Source organism: Hippopotamus amphibius, chromosome 4, assembly GCF_030028045.1.
Source record: "Hippopotamus amphibius kiboko isolate mHipAmp2 chromosome 4, mHipAmp2.hap2, whole genome shotgun sequence".
NCBI classification, from domain to species: Eukaryota; Metazoa; Chordata; class Mammalia; order Artiodactyla; family Hippopotamidae; genus Hippopotamus; species Hippopotamus amphibius.
In genome coordinates this window covers 175,958,058-175,976,824 of record NC_080189.1, presented here as the reverse complement: position 1 = coordinate 175,976,824, position 18,767 = coordinate 175,958,058, and the positions used below count along the sequence as shown (strand labels likewise).

General features: G+C 51.9%; 1 protein-coding gene across 1 annotated transcript in view; it reads right to left on the bottom strand.

The window, feature by feature from the left end:
- Window positions 1-10,818, bottom strand: part of RIN3 (Ras and Rab interactor 3) — a 125,269-nt gene extending 114,451 nt beyond the window's left edge. Inside the window, exon 1 of the mRNA XM_057733235.1 lies at window positions 10,636-10,818. Within this exon, the coding sequence (XP_057589218.1) occupies window positions 10,636-10,679 (44 nt within the window). The 5' untranslated portion in view covers window positions 10,680-10,818. The remainder of the gene's footprint in view (window positions 1-10,635) is intronic.
- Between the last annotated feature and the right edge of the window lie 7,949 nt (window positions 10,819-18,767).

Below are 18,767 nucleotides of genomic sequence, written 5' to 3'. Positions count from 1 at the left end.
TTCCCACCTCCACTAGGAAATAAAGGCTTGCAGGTAGCCTTGCAAAGCAGCTTTAATATTTCTGGCATATACTCTGGTGCTAAGTGACAAAAGATAATTTTTTGTGCGTGTCAGGATTAAGTTTGTGATATGAAATCTAAAATAACAGTGATTTAAATAAGATAGATATTGGGATTTCCCTGGTGGTCCGGTGGTAAAGACTCTGTCCTGCAATACAGGGGACATGGGTTCGATCCCTGGTCAGGTAACTAAGATCCCACATGCCGCAGGGCAACTAAGCCCATGCACCACAACTATTAACCACAACTACTGAGCCTGTGTGCCTCAACTAGAGAGCCCGTGTGCTGCAAACTACAGAGCCCACATGCTCTGGAGCCCACACGCCACAACTAGAGAGCCCATGCACCCTGGAGCCCATGCGCCACAACTAGAGAGGAGAGAATTCCACATGCCACAACTGGAGAGAAGCCACAGCGAAGAGCCCACACGCCACAGTTAAGATCCTGCGTGCCACAACGAAGACCCGATGCAGCCAAAAATAAAAATAAGTAAAATTAAATATAATAAATAGTAAAAACAAATAAATAAGATAGATACGTATTCCTCTCTCATATGCAAGTCTGGGTAAGTAGTACAGGGCTGGGATGCTGTGCCAACATCTCTAAGACCCTTATTATATTTATACATTATATTACATTGTTGCTCTACTCTACATAGCTTCCATTCTCAAGTTCTCCTCAGAGTCCAAGATGGCTGCTTCAAATCCAGCCATTACATCTACATTCTAGCCAAGAGGAAGGAGGAAAACAGAAAGGCATGACCCTTCTCTTTAAGGACATCACCAAGCAAATTTTACTTCCCACATATTTTACTGTCCAAACTTAATCACATAGCCACACCTAGCTGCAAGGAAACTGGGAAGTGTTTAGCTAAAATTTACACCCAACTAAAATCCAGGGGGGCCAATCAACAGGCTCTGCTTCACCCCTGAACTCAAATACTCCAAGATGGTGATAGAGCTCAAGGAAATGGTCCCCAAACTCTAGACCCACTTAAGTTTTCAGGGGCTTCATTTAAAACAGAGGGGACTTCAAAAAAAGTTGATACATGTCTGCCAACTCCAATCATTAAAATGATTCTATGAGGGGCTTCTCTGGCGGTGCAGTGGTTAAGAATCTGCCTGCCCAGGGTGGGGAGGAGCGAGGCGGGGTGGGGAGCAGGGCAGCACGGGGTGGGGTGGGGAATGAATTGGGAGATTGAGATTGCCATATATACATCACTAATAAGAAAAAAAAATCAAATTGTATACTTTAAATATATGCAGTTTATTGTATGTCAATTGTATCTCAATAAAAGTTAAAAAAAAAAAAAAAAAGAATCCACCTGTCAATGCAGGGGACACAGGTTCGAGCCCTGGTCCGGGAAGATCCCACATGCTACGGAGCAACTAAGCCAGAGCGCCACAACTATTGAGCCTGCGCTCTAGAGCCCGTGAGCCACAACTACTGAAGCCCGTATGCCTAGAGCCTGTGCTCCCAAACAAGAGAAGCCCCTGCTCACTGCAACTAGAGAAAGCCGTGCACAGCAATGAAGACCCAATGGAGCCAATAAAAAAATAAATAATAAATAAATAAATTTGACAAAAAAATGATTCTATGATAAGGCCATCAAAGATGATAGGCAGGCAACATACGTCCACAGCACGGCATATAGAAATACATATAGGAAATAACACCCAGTGCAAAAAGAGGAACACATTAACATATACACACAGCTCAAAACCATGCACCAAAGATCGAAATGAAGTAAACATGCACTTGGACGGGGTGCAGCCTCAAAAAGATGAAGTGTTTGCTGCTTTAAATTTCACCATTTGTGTGTCTCTGTGTGAACTTTTTCAGGTATAAAATAAAATATTGTTTTGAAAATCAACAAAGCACCAACACACCCACATGCGCGCGCGTGCGCGCGCGCGCGCACACACACACACACACACACACACACACACACACACACACAAACACACACCCTATATACAGAGAGATAGCAGCCCCCACCTGGTCCCCAGCCCAAATAACGATGAACATCTTCTCATGTAACAACCCTGCGATGCAAGGATCATTGCTCTACTTAGCATAGGAGAGGGAGGAAGGTATCCTGCCAGGTAAAGGTCAGTGACTTGTCCAGGGTTGCCCAGCTCTAAGAGGGAGAGCAGACCACAGGTCTTCACCACCATGGTAAAATCCAGCTCTTCCACCTGTAGCCAAGTGGGCCCCAACTCCATTTCTAGGCCCATCACACAAAGAACACTTCTTCTCTGTCCCCAAACCAGCCTCTTCAGGGCCCCCACACACAACCTGTCCCTTCCCCTTTACCCGCTTCATGCTTTTCTCCTATCTAAGGTACCCTTCTCTGCATAAGCCCGATTGCAGTTAAAATCCCACTCATCCTTCAAGACCCAATCCAGATGCCACCTCTGCCAGGGAGTCCTTCCTGCTCACCACAGCCAAGTGTAACAGAGCCTCGGCCCTGTACTTTATGTGCATATTTCTCTTATTTTCCATACTAGATAAAATGGAAACTCCTAGATATGCAACAAATGTGTGATAAATGGATATGTGGATGAACGGATGGGTGTATGCATGGGGGAACAGACGGATGGATAAATGGATGGAGGGCTGGATTTACGGATGGATGGGTAAGGATGGATGTGGAATATATTCATTGGGGGAAAGAATCTCTGGATACATTTTAGATGGATTCTCTGTCAAAAGTGTCAAGAACAGAAGAAACAAAAGCATAATAAATGCTGTCATCAGGCGCCACTGGTAGAGAGTTAAGCCCTTGCTTTGAACTGCAATATCCCTAGAGAAAATGACAGTATCCATCTCTGACACTGATTGAGACCGTGGAGGCTGAGGCCATGGTGGTTGGGGAAAGAGATCCCCAGCGTGTTCCTTCTTGAGCGCTTTCTCCTTTAGCCAGAGATCCTCAGATTGTGAATTTCAGATGCAAAGACCTTTATTTCTTTGTTCGGGTGAAGATGCACATTTATTAACCCAGGGAACAACCCAGCCCTGGGAAAACTTGAGGGAGGGGAATGCATCTCTGCTACCACTGGGGTCTCCTCTCCTTCTGGGCTATTCCTCTCCATCCCCTTTCTCTCTCCTCTTTCTGTCTCAAGAAAACAGGCTCTTTCATCAGCCCTGACACCTCCTATTGAATGTTAGTCAAGGAGTAGGAGTGGTGTCTGTGCATTTGAATCCCATCTCTTAACTAAGGAATACAAAGTTCTTGGCTTTGATAAAGATCCCAGAGTCAGTGATGAAATGGGGGCCACCTTCATGGGGGGGGGAGTGTCCCCTAAGAGAGCCCCCTGAGGGCATCTCCTCACTGCCCTGGGCTCCCTCTCCTGGAATCCTGACCCCCTATCCCCCGGGGCTCCAGGCTGGCGGGTGGAGCCAGGTTCTGGGGGAACTCTCACCCTGCCTGGTCCCAGGATGCAGGGGAACCGTGTCCTTGGGCTGGCGCCGTTACCCCATAGGATGTGGCCTGAGCGAGCGCTGCTATCACTGTGCACAGGGCTGCAACAGGCCTTGACCACAACCGCTCCCTAGGCCTTTTCTTCTAAAAGGGAACTGACATTTCATAGCAGGCTAGGTGAGTCTTTCAAACACATATAGATCGGGGTAGGGACACCCCCAAGAGCTACTGGCAAGATTGGGGCAAGGGGCCCTGCGGCTGCTTTGGAAGCTCTTGACCACCAGAGCTGTTCCAGCCACTGGGGCAGCCTCCCCCAAGCCCAGCGCCCCGGAGAGGAGATGGGCCTGGGGCTGCTCGGGGTCTCACCGGCAGGTGGGGGGAGACAGAGAAGGCCGCCAGGATGGCGGCTTCCAGATCCTTCCATCAGAGGCCCGAGGCTGACAGCCACACGGGTATGGAGTCAGCAAGGTCCTCCCCACTGCCCTGTGGAAACTCCAGCTGAGGAAAGGGCTCCTCTGTACCTACTCACCTCCTTTCTTCTCCTCCAAGGTCACGCTGGCAGGTGGGAAAGAACTGGCTTCACTGTATAACACTGTGTGTGTGTGTGTGTGTGTGTGTGTGTGTGTGTGTATGTGTGTTGCAGGCTGGGGGAGGGGAGCAGCCACACTGTGTCCTCAGCCGCATAGGGATGGGCTAGCTCTGTCGGGGCCACAGCTGGGTGTGCCCTGGGAGGACCGGCCTGCCTGGCAGGGAGCCCCTTCCCTCAGCTGGGGGGCCTACATGACCCCTCCCTTGCTGGTCCTTCCCTCAGACCTCTCCCCTCTCAAACCCTGGCAGGCACAGCCTTCCCAGCCAGGAGCCCCGCGACACCAGGCCACCTGCCACCTCCTCCACATCCCCTCGGCTCCCACACCAGCCGGCCAGAGCAGGCGCCGCTCACAGATCCAAGCCACATACGGAGAGGCCACTCCAAGGAACCTCCCCAACTCCCCCACCAGGCAGCCTGTTCTACCAGGAAGCCAGGGGCCTCTCCCCAAAGCGGGCTCCCAAAACCAGTGCACTTTTTTCAAAATGAGTTTTTCAAAAATCACCCCACAGTGGTGAAAAGATATTTTTTTCCAGGCACTTGATCAGGGTGATGACCCAGAAGTCTCCTTTCTGGGTCTTTGTTTCTTCTGAAAGAATGTTCTAGACTGTTCCACCAGAGGAAAGAAGAGCTGTCTCATCTCCAACTGGCACTCCAATATCGCTCCAGGTGTTGGCCAGTAATTTGAGGAATCACTGAGTGTCAGAAAGAGCAGGGTCCTTAGAGATCACTGAGTTCATTTCTCAGATGGGGAAACTGAGGCCCAGGGAGAGTAAGGGACTTGCTCCTAGAGTACAATTCCAAATCACCGGAAGGCACAGGACCCTAGGATAACCTCCAGCCCTACTGATGTTCTGCAGCACGCAAGTCCTCAGGCATCTTCCAAATCAGCAAAGGACAATATAATAGGTCCACTCTCTGATTGCCAGGTGTGGCAGGGATGGGAGAGGGGCTCAAGCAGGCGCAAAATGGATAAATTCCACAGACGCAGCTAGAGCAATGTTTCTCAGACGTTCCTCCAGCAACTTTTTATTTTACCAAAAAGACATTAAAAATTCACAACCACCATCAACGTGCCCAGTCATTTCATAAAAGGAAGGAGGTGTAATACGGCAAGAAGACCTAATCTCAGAATAAGGAACAGTTCTGCCCAAGAAAAGATAGCTTGGCAACCTTGATTGATAAGCGCGCGTGCGTGCACACACACACACACACACAACACATACACAACACACAACACCACCTTATTCTCCCAGTTTCTCAGTGAACTACAGACCTTTGTGTGGGACCCACTGACCAGCCAGGGTTCCCCCAGTTCCTGTACACCCAGTCAGCTCCATGTTTTTGGTTGAGGATGAATGTCTATTTGTGACCCAGAAATGCCTTCACCTTCTCCCAGCCTCTCTCCCAGAGAAGTGAGGTACACAGCCGGGGAGGAAAAAATGAAGGCAGTGGGGTCCCTACTCAACTCGCTGGGTGGCCAGCCCCCTCCTCCTTCCAGACTGGGGCAGGGATGTGGTGGCCTCATGCTCACCTCCTGCTGCAGAAGGGGAGCTGGGCTCCTCACCTCCTGGCTCTGGGCCCTCCCTCCTCCAAGGTCTGGGCCGCCTTGCAAATAGTTCCAGAAGTTCAGATGCTTCAGGACACAAAAGAGAAGGCTGAGAGGTGATCTTTAGAATCCCGTTCAGTATATCATTGTCTCTAAACATTTCTTGAGTGTCAACTGTGTGCAGGCCAGAAAGATATGGAAGGGTTCTGATCCCTCTTAATTGGAGGTTTATAATCTAAGTAGGAAGACATAATATCTTAAAGGGGTTTTAGCTTCTCTAAAATCGCCAGCTGGCATGGATGGAAGGCTTCCTGGAAGAGGTAGCAGCATCCCAAGAATAAGATGACTCCTGGCCCCTCGCTCCCTTCTAAAGGGGACTCTCTAGTGGAAGGTAGAAAGCAGGGGGCAAACAGGAAGTTTGGATCTTTTCTGGGTCACCTCCCCCACACTGGGGCTTTTTCTGGGCACACAGGTGCCCCGAACCTGTAAAGTAACCTTGGCTGAGGATGGGGCCCCATGGGCAGTCCCCTTCATACTCCTGCCCTTTTTCGCCCATCTCGCCCCTGCCAAAACTTGCCTTCCTCGTTCCCTGGAACCCCACTATCTAATAACCCTGGGGTAGACTCCCTCCCTCCTGAGTCCGCTCTACACTATCTGACCTCCAAGCCTTTGCTCAGGCACTTCCCTCCTCGGAACCTGTCCCCCCCCCCACCCCCCGCCCCTTCACTGCTGCCCACCCAGTTCTGCTCACTTGTCACTGCCTGGATGACACAACCGAGGAGACAACTCTCACTCAGGAGAGACTCTCGCTGTGACAGATGCAATCTGTGAGAGGTCGGAAGGACGGAGTTGGTGGTTGTCTGGGACCCGTTCTTCCCTTCCCTCTGCTCTGGCCCGTGGCTGGGAGGTGCCGCAGGACAGCTCAGACTCCTGTCTGTAAAACAGGGCTCCGGGGAGGCCTGAAAGGGCAGCCAGGGCCCCAGGGTGGGTGCCCCCTTCAAATATCACACCCATTACTGGCTGGTTTCCAATTTGATTTCTTGATCGCCTGGATCGAAATGCAGGCATCCTCGTTGTATTTTAACACTTGCTGCCTCAGTAAAGACCACAGGATACGGGACCCAGGCCCAGGATAAGGCCTGTCAAGTGGCAGGGGAGATGGCAAGGGGGCTGGGACAAATGTGCTGAGACTCCCCCATCCCAAACTGTCCCTGTCCCCTATCCCCTGCACTCCTATGTGCTTCCCAAGGGCACTCTAGGGCTTCTCAGGGCCCGAAGTGAAGGCTTAAGCTGGTTTGGTATCCTGTGGGCCAGAGCATCTTTTAGGGTCTGGAAGGGGGTGGGTATCCCAGCTGAGTGCCAGCCAGGACCACCTGGGAGCATCAGCCCCTAAAGGCAAAGAAACCCGGGTCAGTGAGCCAAGCCATAGCTGGGCCCCTGAATTCATCACTGGATCCTGTTCTGGGTGGGCTTGCCCGGGAAGAGCCCCCATCTTAGGGCCGGGAGCGGCTGAGCGGCTCCTCGAGGGGTTCGGCAGGACCCCTGCATTATGTCAGGCGTGAGGCAGAAAGCCAGGGCTCTCCCCAACCTAGGGCCTTGCCCAGGCAGCCCCTTGCAGGCCAAAGCTCAGGAGATCTGAGTTCTAGGCCCAGGTCTCCTGACCTTGGGTAAAGCACTTCCTCCTTCTGGGTCTCTGTTTCCTTGTCGTCATATTAGGGGACTGGATGAGGTCTGTGATGGCCACATTTTTTCCAAGAGTGGAATCCTTTTTCCAATAAAATCTTAAACAGACCCTCCAACGATCAAACACATGGAAGTGTGTGAGCACACACATCCGCAGGGACCCCACCACTCGGTTCAGCGTCTGGCCACTCGGCAGTCACAGCATCATCCCGACGCCCCTGTCTCCCACCTCACCTCCAACCCACCAGTGACTCCTGTGGCTCCAGCATCTCTTGTCTCCATCATCCACTCCACCCCGGCCCCAGCCTCCTCTCGCGGCCACCACGGGGGGCCCCCTGCTTCTGCTCCAGTTCCCTTTATGGTCTGTCCTCCATGCAACCCAAATCCAAGTCAGGTCACCCCTCTGTGCAAATCCCACTCGTGGCCCCGCTCACTCAGAGTACCGCCCCCACCGCCCGACTAGCCTTCTTCTGTCCTCTTCTCCCCCACTCCACTCCAGTCTCCCTGGCCTCCCTGTGTCTGACACACGAACCACACCCCGCACCCCCCAGGGGCTTGACTCACTCTCCCCACTTCCTTCAGGCCTCAGCTGAATACCGTCCGCTTGGAGTGGCCTTCCCTGACCACCTGCTCCAGAGCAGCCCCTAACCCTGACTTTCTGTCTTCCCTTCTGAGAAGGTCTGCTGCAGGCCGGCAGGGGCTTGGTTGAAGGCTGGGCCCCTGCCTCCACCTAATGCAGAGACCACTGGTTGAACGAACCTTGAATGAATGGAGGGAGAAAAGCGTCTGCGTCCACAGTACTGGGCAGCCTGTCTGCATTTTCTTTCTCCCCAGCCGGCGTTTTCAACAAGAAGTAGACAGAGCTTACTTGCCAAGATTTTCATACTCCAATTCCAGGGGGCTGATTTCTAAGCGACCCCCTCCTAGCCCCTGGGTGTCAGGTAGGAAGCATTCCCCTAGCTGTCTGGAAATCCACGTTCTGCCATGTTCAGCCCTGAGTGGTTGGCAGGCTCTGGGGGCGGCCTGGGGGTGAGGGCTCATAGATTCCCGCTCCTCGTCCTCTTGGTCACTGTAACACAGGTGGATGTGCAGGCCCAGGGTACACATGATGCACGGGTGCGCCTGAGAACTGCCTTCTAGTATCTGAGAGTCAAGGAGGATTGGGCTCCTCTGAACAGGGTTTCTAATGGTAGACGTTAGAAGGAGGCAGACTTTCTTTGATATCTGCCTGTCGGAAACGCTGCCACAGCAGTGGCAAGTTCTCCATCACTGGAAGTATGCAAGTATCTTTCAGGAATGTTGTCAAAGGGATTCCTGTACTGGGTGCAAGGTGAAATGAGATACTATCTCAGAACTCTTCCAACCCAAAAGGTCCTCTTAAATAAAGCGATGTCTTTAGCAACAAACCTGTATTCATCTAATATTCATGGTATGCCAGATACTAAGTAGGCTTGCGCTGCTGCGTTAACCCTTAGCTGCCTGTGGACAGTGACTTAAACAGTAACTCATCCAAACCTCATAACAATCTTAAGAAGTAGGTGTTATTATTATCCCCATTTTACAGACCTGGCCAAAGCCAGGTCTCTTGTCCAAGTTAAACAGTCAGCAAACAGAGGGGTTACACTCAACAAATGATAATAGTGATAGCTATTAAAAGTTTGCCCGGTGGGCCCATGTGCAAAACTTCTTATTCATTAGCTCATTTAATCCTCAAAACCGCTTTAAAGGGTAGTGACTATTACTTGTCTTCATTTTCTACATAAGTAATGAGGCACAGAGGGGTTAAGTAACTGGCCCAGTAATGAACAAAGAAAGGCAAGAGGAAATCGGTAAGGAGAGGTCATCCTGGGGGTAATATAGGAAGTCAGAGAGATCAGGACCCTGGCCCCTCACCTCCCCTTCCTCCCTGGGAGACTCCTCCCAGCTCCACCCAGCAGTATTGGGTGTGGTGTATATTGCCCCTGGGGGGGCCCCCTCCGCAACAGAATTTCCAGTTCCTCCAGCGGATGGCATTTGTCTTTCCACTTCCAATGGAAAGCATCCACGCAGAACTTCCCAGCTGGGGCGGAAATGGGGTAGCAGCGGGGGAAGAGGGAGACATTCTACCTGCGCTTACAGGCCCCTCTAAGACAACCCTCTCACTAGCGTGGGGGCCAGTCACCTCCAGCTGCCCCCCAATTCAAGACTGCACAAGAACAGCCCACCCCTCGGTTTTACACAGCGGGGAACTGAGGCCCTGGGGGCTCCGGTCAAGGAGCAAGGAGCTAGGCCAGGGAGCAGCTAGGTGTACATCACAGAAGTAGCCCAGGACTTTTAAAGCAAAAAGCCAGGACTGTCTTCCCCGGGGGCACCCATCAACCTTACCCCCTAGAAAGTTCTAAGAGGCTTTCCCAGGAATCTGCCTCTGAACTGGTGCCTCCTCAACCCCTTGAAGCTTCCCAGGACGCCGGCTGGGCTGGGCGGGGACGAGGGAACCGACTCCGCGGAGCGCAGCCCTGAGCAATGTCCAGAAGTCCGAGGTTGCGAGGTAGGGGTGGGGGGCATGAAACTAGACGCTGGAGACCCCTCTCGAAAGCCAGTTCCCAAACCCGTCCGGCTTCACGCGTTCCAAGCTGCGCTTCCTCCCTGGGGGGGTCCCGAAGGCCACGCGCAGTTCGCGCGCCCGGGACCCTCCCCAAGCCCCAGGCTTCGCAAAGGCCGGTCTGAAGGTCACTGTCCTTCGACCCGCAAGAGGGGTGGGGGAGGGGATCCCGGTGGGTCCTCGGTCTCCGCGGGCCGGTCAGCTATTAGGCCGCGGGCGTGCAAACTTACGAGGACCCGGGTCCCGCGCCCCATGTCCGGTCGAGCGCCAGCACCCGAGGACGCGCGCGGGGTACAGGCGGAGCTGCGGGTGCGGGAGGCTGGCGGGGTCCGGCCCGCGAGCGATTGCATCTAAAGTGCAGGCGGGACCAGAGCCTAGGGAGGGGGGCCGCGTCCACACAGTCCCTCCGCTTCGGCTCTGACAGGTCGAGACGCCCCTCCGGCACCCACCCACCTAGCCGCCGAACGTGCCGGCTGGCTTTCCGGCGAGCGACATCTGGGCTTAAAAGTTTAGCCGAGTCTCGGAGTCCCTCAGAGGCACCAGGGCCGCCCCCTTCCGCGCAGAAGAACCGGGAGACCGGCCTTGACCGTGGCCGGGGGGTTCGGTCTCGGTCCGACACCCCGAGGTCCCGCAGCCGGGGCTACTCCGGAGCTCCGAGCACTCTCGGGGGGGACGGGGAGGGGCAGTGGGGCGGGAGGGCCGAGCGGGGCCCGGGGGCACCGAGGGAGGAGGGGGCTCCGGCCCCGGACTTACCCCGCGGGGGCCGCGCGCGCGGGCGCCCCGGCCCGTCGGATCATGCCGCCGGCAGCTCCGGGACGGCGAACGCAGGGGCTCAGGCGGCGGGCGGCGCGGGCCGCGGGGCCCCGGGTGCCCGCATGCCCCTGGCGCTGCCCTGGGGAAGGGCCCGAGCGGGCACCGCCGCCAGCCCCGCGCCGAGTCGGGAAGCCACAGCCGCCGCCACCGCCGCCGCCGCGCTCTGGGGCGCTCGCTCCCTCTACTTCCTGTATCGGAGCGAGCGGAGCTTTCAGGAAGAGGCTGGCCTTGGTGGTCAAGAGGTTTTTCTTTCTTTCTTTTTTTTTTTTTGGTCAAAAGCCTTTCGGCGGGGGCTCGCGGCCCGGAGCCCCCCTGGGGCACAGGGACGCCCCGGCTGCCGTGCCCCCGGGGCCGGGCCTGGCGGCGGGTGGTGTCGGGCCGGGGCGCGGGGCGCGGGCGCCCAGCCGCGGGATGCTGCCTGCGCCGCTCCGGCGGCTCCCGCACACCCGCGAGAAAAACTTAGAGAAAAGTTTCCAGCTTGGCGAAGGGTCGCGTGGGAAGGAAGGCGCTCCCGCTCCGGACCGGCAGGTGGGGAAGCCAAGAGCTCTACGCGGGGCGCTCTCCCGTTTTACCTCCTGCCTGAAGGAGCCTCGGAATCGCCCCACGGCAGCCCCAGACCAGAGGCAGGGCGCCTCCTCCACATCTCTGACAGGTGGCCACGCTGCTTTCTCTTGGATGCCTCCGTTGACGATGAACTCACTACCTCACAAGGCAGTCTGTTCCTCCACCAAGCCAGGAGTCTAATTCGCCTATCCTGGGTACCACACCTAGAAGGGAGCAGAGGGAGAAAGCCAGGCAGTTTACATAAATACGACAACTACAGCTACTCTAGTAGGACCGGGAGGCCTCTCTTCTAAATGCCTGAGCACTTGAAAATGCCTCCTTAGCCAAGGCTGCCCTCAGAACATGTCACAGTGAGTGGTCAGCACTGCACCCTAAAGGGTGACCTCAGTCTACTGCAGGATTTCTCAGCCTGGGCACTATTGATATTTGGGGCCAGGTGGATGCTTTATTGTTGGAGCTGTCTTGTGCATTGTAGGACGTTTAGCAGATCCATGGCCTCTGCCCACTCTGCCAGGAGCATCCACCTCTCCTTTTAACAACCAAAAATGTCCCCAGACTTTGCCAAATGTCCCAGGGGGCCAAAATCATCCCAGTTGAGACCCACGTGTCTAGTAACTTTATTTCACAGATAAGGAAACTGAGACTTAAAAGGAGGAGGTGACTTGCCCAAGGCCACACAGCAAGTTGAGGTGCAGACAGAACTCTAGTAAAAGCATCCGGAGGCCTCTTTGCCCTCCATACCGCTTGCTTGTTCACCTGTAAAAGTGATGGGGATAAATAGGGCAGCGCTCCAGAGTGCCATTGTTAGTCCTTTGCTATTCTAAAACAAGCCTGTTTTCACACTGGGCTAAACTCCCAGGGCTCCCTGGGCCCCAGAGACAAGAGTAGTCTTTCGGGTCCTTCTAGGCTGATCTGAACTGTGAGTAACCCCACTCTTCCACGGCCCCCACAAATAAAGGTTTCCTTCAGTTCCCTGGGCTACTTCTGAGAAACTCAGGAACCAGTGCCAAGGCTCTTACCATGTCCCCACAGAGGCCTCAACAAGGCCGGCTTCTCACCTGCTCTGTGAAGACAGAATTCCTCAGGTGGACACCAGATGAGACCCCACCCTGACCCTGTTTCCGGTAACTGACCGAGGAAGAAGTTGCCAAGGTTAAAACCTGAGCAGCCCCCTTTAGTTGTGGCCTCTGCCGAGCTTGCCCTTAGATCCCTTCCTGGGTCCCCTTTTCACTCCCAAGTCCTCACACCCCCCACTTCTCTCCCTGGAATGGATCTCGGGACTCCTACTGGGAAGTGAAAATCTACTGCTGTTTGGGCCTGCAAGCTCCTTCCTCTACCCTCACCTTTCTGGTTAACAGGACCCCAGTACCTGGTTTCCACTTAAGGAGTCATCCCTCCTCAGTTGGGTTCCCGTTGAGATAACAAGATTCTATCCCCATTTTAGAGGGAACACATGATTCTAGTCTGACCAATCAGAGTCCTACACTTACCAGGCCCAGTGATTGGTTCATGGATGAGCAGGTGACCAAAGTTAGGCCAACAAGATTCCTCCCTGGGACTTTTTGTTGGCACTGTCAGGGAATGCCAGCAGTCTTCCCCCCACCCCAAGCGGACTTTATGCTGGGAGAGTATAAACTTTTGGGGTGGCCCAAAAGCCGCCTGGGCCACCATGTGGTAAAACTGTGCTCAAGAAGACAGCCAAGACGGAGGAAAGCAATGCAGACAGAGCCACAATCCTTTCTCTTTTCTTTTCCTTTTTTAAAAACTCAGACACAGTCTGAGTCAGGTTTCTGTCCGTCATCACCCAAAGTCCCCAGGCAGTCCATGACTGCAGCCCCTCCCTCTGCCTTCCCCTCCCTGCTGGGTCTGGAGGGGGTCCAGTTGTGGCAGGACTGTAGGAATGCAGAGGTAAACCCTGCCACTTATGTGAGAGGCTGGTTTGTCTCTCTGGGCTCCTCGTGGGGTGGCTCTCACCTCCACAGTATCCTCTGCCTTCCTGTCCCCCCACACAGGTGAGGGCAAATAGACGCAGTTTGGAGGAGGAATGCAGGAATTTGCAGGGGAAGGTCACCTTCAGGAGGTCAACTCCAAGCCTTCCTGGAGTTTCTGGGGCCTGTGAGTGAAGTAAATCGTTTCACAGCACAGTCTTGTTTTTCACAACCTGCCAAAACCTTGCTCTGGGTTGGATTACAGACTTTGAGGATACAGAGCACATTCATTCAATAGAAATTTTCCTACTGTATAGAGCAGTGGATGAGAGTAGGGGCTTGAGTCAGGTTGCCAGGGTTCAAATCTCATTTCTGCCACTTAGTGGCTGTGTAACCTTGGGCAAGCTATTTCACCTCTCTGTGCCTCAGTTTCCTCATCTGTGAGATGGGATAATAACAGTGTCTACCTCATAGGGATGCTGTGAGTGTTGCATGAACTAATGTAGATATGGGACTTAGAGCCTGGCAGGTATTAAGTACTCAATAAGGATTAGCTATTATTTGTGCTATGGCTAAGCACAAGTGTATCAGTCAGATCTCACAGGAAACAAATGACACTTCTGATTAGGATAATTTGAGGAGGATTTAATAAATGTGTAGTGGGGAAGAACAAGGGACCTTACTGTAACTCTCAGATCTGTTACCTTTTTCAGCCCGAAGATGAAGAGAGGGAGTGGTTACCAGACCCAGAAGCAGAGAGTCCTGTCCTGTAGAAAGACCACCAGGGGAGAGGCTCAAGGACTCTCAGTCCAGGGATGCAGGAAAAGAAATACTCTGAATCTCCTCCCTCCCTCCAACCTCCAACAGGCAGTGGGTCCCCCAACAGCCAAAGCCAGCTGGAAGCCAGAGGACTTGGGAGGCCATTGATCAGTCCCTATGGATGTGGTGTCCCTATGGGTCAGCCTCCTGGGGTGTAGAAAACGACTGGGGTGGGCATGGAGAGGGGCAAGAGGGCAAAGCTTGGAATCAAACTGAGCTCTGATTCTATGGGGCTTTGGTTGGGAATCTTGGGCAAATCAGCCAAGGCACCAGACATGTGAGTGAAGCCATCTTGGATCCTCCAGACCAGCCCATCTGCCAGCTAGATAGCATGCGGTGACCTCTGTCAATGTCACGTGGAACAGGAGAATCACTGAAAAAGCCCTGCCTGAATTCCTTACTGGGAAAATCGTGAAATATAATAAAATGGTTGCTGTTTGGGATATCTTGTTTTGCGAAAATAGATACAGAAAACAGCTCTCTTTCTGTGGTTTTTCCATCTTCTTCTGACCCCTTGAAAGCTCCCACATCTCCATTCCCTGTTACTTTGGTGAAATATTTTAAAAGAGGTAGGGAAAAGCTTTATTATTATGAAATCAATCAGTATCCTTTGGGTCAGCCAGGAACACGTCTGTGCCAACTGTGTAGGGGCTGGGGTGATCTGAGAATGGGGCTCTGGAGAAGGCAGCAACCTCTTCTCAGTTCTCCCCAACAGACATCCAGCAGGAATGAGGGCCTGTGCCTACAAGGCTTTACAATAAAAGAAAAAACTGGGAATCTGGATTTTCACAGGACTGTTTCAGATTTCTGAAACATCACACTGGCTAAAGAAGAGTTTCTAAAAGCCCAGTTACCCTACAGATGCTGGTTTGGGATCTGACCATGCCCTCTGTACCTCCAGCCGCTCTGGGACTCCATGTGGCAGGAGGCTGAATCTGACACAGGTGTAGGTGTGCCTGGCGGAACCCACAGGTGCACAGGGATTCCCAAGATTCTGGAAGGGTTGTGATCCTCATAGATACGCTCTGAGTCTCTCCCCTAAAACCAAGCAGGGTATCTTTAGCCCCAGTCTCTGGGATTCTGCCTCATCATCCTCTCTCTGCAAGTCTCTGTCTTTCTTCCCTCCTCTCTGCGACAGACCACCCCACAATCCCCAAGTTTCCAAGTCTCAGTCACCACTGTGTAGGGACCAACCAGCATCCTGCGGTCCCAATTCCCAGTTCTCTGGAGAGATAATCTGATTGCTCCACCTTGGCTGTGAAGGGTAGGCAGTCTCAGAGAGAAAGGGTGCTCGTGAGCTGAGGACACCCCCGAAAGCTTTAAAGCAGCCCCCAACCTGGGTTATTGGGGCAGCTTCTTGTCTGGTGTCCCCCTTCTCCTCGGCCAGCCCACCTATCACTGCGGCAGAAATTGAAGGCTTCCAAGATGTTTCTCAGGGAACCTCTCTCCTGCCCCATAGCTGCATGGGTTCATCTGATTTTAAGGTTTGGCTTTGAAGCCTGTCTGTTCCCCACTGACACGGCCTCTTAACCTGCACTTGTTACATATTTCTAGACACTATAATGTTCTCATGCCTCTATTATCCTTAGTGTGAGTGCCAGATCCCTAGGAGCAGGGAATACACCCTCCTTTTAAATTTTTTCTCTCCCCTCGCCAATATCCAGTGGAGGGCTCTGCAAACAGAAGGCACTTACTAATCTCTGTTGACTAAATAAAAATGACTTGTAACCCAGGGGAAAGACTTCTCCATTTCTGAGTCCTGTGTCATCGTTTGGATTGCCCCTGCTTTGTATTGTCAGAGGAGAGAAGCTAAAATTAGGGTCAAGAATGTCCTAAATTCATACAGTCTACAGAGTTATGACGCCAGTGAGGCTCTGGGAGGACATGGAAAGCCTGTCCTTGAGGAGTTTTTGAGCTAGTGGGATGAGACACGCCTTAGAAGGATGCTCTTGGGTTTAACTGACAGAAAACCCTGACTCTAAGTGGATTGAGTACAAAGGAATAGACTGCCTTGTGTAACTCAAAGCCTAGAGATAGGGAAGTGCATCAGTTACCTATTGCTGTGTAAGAAATTACCCCACACTTAGCAGCTTAACACAATATATTTATTCTCTCACAATCTCTGTGACTCAGGAGTCCTGGCACAATTTTGATGGTGGCCTCTGTTTCAGGGTCTCACACAAGGCTGTAGTCAAGTTGTCTGCCAGAGTTGGGGTCTCATCTGGAGGACTGACTTGGGAAAGGTCTGCTTCCAAAGTCACATGGTTGCTGGTAGGAATCAGTTCCTTGAGGGGCCTCAGTTCCTTGCTCACTGTTGGCTGAAGGCCATCTTTAGGGCCTGGCCATGTGGAAATGCCCAACATGGCCACTTGTTTCATCAAAGCGTGCAAACTGAGAAGGCAACAGAGGGAGTCTGCGTGCAAGACGAAACTCACAGAACATATCACCTAATCAAAGAAGTGGCATCCCACTATCATTGCCCTACTCTATTAGAAACTAGTCACGGGTCCTGCCTACACTCAACAGGAGGGGCTTAAACAAAGGTATGAAGACTAGGGGGAAAGGAATATTGGGAGCCATCCTGGATGCTGCCTAGTAAAAGGGCTCGACATTGCCATCAATCACACAGGTTTGGTCCTTCTTTCTGCTCTGGCCTCCTCAGCATGGACTTCAACCTCAGGCTGGTTCTCCTACGGTTCTAAGACAGCTTCCAGTGACAATTGAGATATGTTCTATGGGGTCATCCTGCAAGAGAGGGGAAAAACCTCTCTCCTAAGCATGCAACAGAAGTCCTTGTTGTGTGATTGGTCAACTTAGATCACATGTCTAGTCCAGTCACCAGGAGAACGTCACACACTGATTAGCTTAGGTTAACTAAGATCCACACTTGGTCCTGGGCTCATGTTGGGGAGGGGTTGAAACCTTAGAAAAATTAAGGGAAGGAAGAAGAGAATGGATGTTGGGTAGATAACCAAAGTATTAACTACATCTGTATAGAAATGACCAGAAATCCACTGTAGGGGGCCCAGGTTCGATCCCTGGTCGGGGAACTACGATCCCACAAGCCACATGTAGTGCATGGCCGAAAGAAAGAAAGAAAGAGAGAGAGAGAGAAGGAAAGAAAGAACCAGAAAAACAAGGTCATATGTGAGGAGACATTTGGGGTTGATTGATATAATTCATTGTTTTGATTGTGGTAATGGCTACATGGGTATTTACATATATCAAGACATCAAATGCACATTTTAAACATGTACAATTCTTGTATGTCAATTATACTTCAAAAAAGCTATTTCTAACAGTGTGTCATGGGACTTGCTTGGCAGTCCAGTGGTTGAGACTTCACCTTCCAATGCAAGGGGTGCAGGTTCGATCCCTGGTCAAGGAGCTAAGATCCCACATGCCTCTTGGCCAAAAACCCAAAATATAAAACAGAAGCAATATTGTAACAAATTCAATAAAGACTTTAAAAATGGTCCACCTCAAAAAAATCTTTAAAAAAAAAAAAAGTGTGTCATATCTTTAGTCATTACGTTATGAAAAGCACAAAAAATTAAGCAAATATTCTTCCGGTTTTCAAAAACTATTGTCTGATCCTGCAGGGGAGTCATTCATGTCATTAACGAATGAGTAGAATGCTGACCTCTCCATTGTTTTGCTTTGGTTGTACCCATTAGTGTAAACAAAATTGTGTGATTTACAGCATTCCTGTCATTCATCAGTTGCAACCATAGGTTGGTCACAGATACAAGAGTCTGGCAAAAAGCAGTGAAAGCATTCCGTGAGACTCAATAGGCTCTGCGGAATTCATAGCAGAGCGCTGCATATTCTATTATTCAAGAAAACAAAGCCCTGAGTTACATGTATAGTTCAAGTTGCTCTGACAATATGGTTGTCATGAAGATTCAGCATGAGGGAATCATTTTTCAAGAAGATCATTTTCTTTCTTTGCTTGTCATCCCACCCCTCCCCAAAGGATGTCCAGGGAGGCCTAAAGGAGGAGGCAGCCCTTGGAGGGCCTTGAAGGATGCAGCCTTCACACCAGCTGCAGGCAGGGGGAAGGCAGCTGGCTCGGGAAAGGCTCTCGCTTGCCTGGCTTGCATGTCCTTCCTCTTGGCAGCACGGGGAGTGAGGGAATGGAAAGAGGCTTCGAAACAGTGACCCTGAGAAATGAATCCACATTTTTGACGAGAGGCCAGATGATGGAGCATTAACAGCTCATCATCTCTAAGTTGGCTCATCTACCAGAAGGCAAGCCAGGAGGTGGAAGCTGTTCTCTGGGAAGCGGAGCTCCTACTGCGTGCCAGGTCCTGTGACCCTACTGTGTGTCAGGGGGTGGGGGGGCGAAGGGCTCCAAGGGCAAGGACACGAATGATGTGATTTCTGCCCCATCCCCAGGAACTCCTCTTTGTTCTGATAGTTAGTCTTTAACTATATCTGATTTATCCATGTGTGTCTAGGTTGGGGACTCAGAACAGTTGAATAAACAGACTAAACCTGTATATACAATGTATTAGTTATCCATTGATGTGTAACAAATTACCCTCAGATTTAATAGTTTTGAACAATAATTCTTCTTCTATTTTTTCTTTTTTAATTATACACAGTTTCCATGAGTCAGCAATTCTGGAGCAGCTTAAGTGCTTGGATCTGACCCAGGAGGTCTCCTGAGGTTGCAGTCAGGATGAAGTTATGCAGCTATTTTGGGCTATGAGGCAGAAGCAATATCTTGAGGAAGACAGAGCCACAACAAAAAAAGAG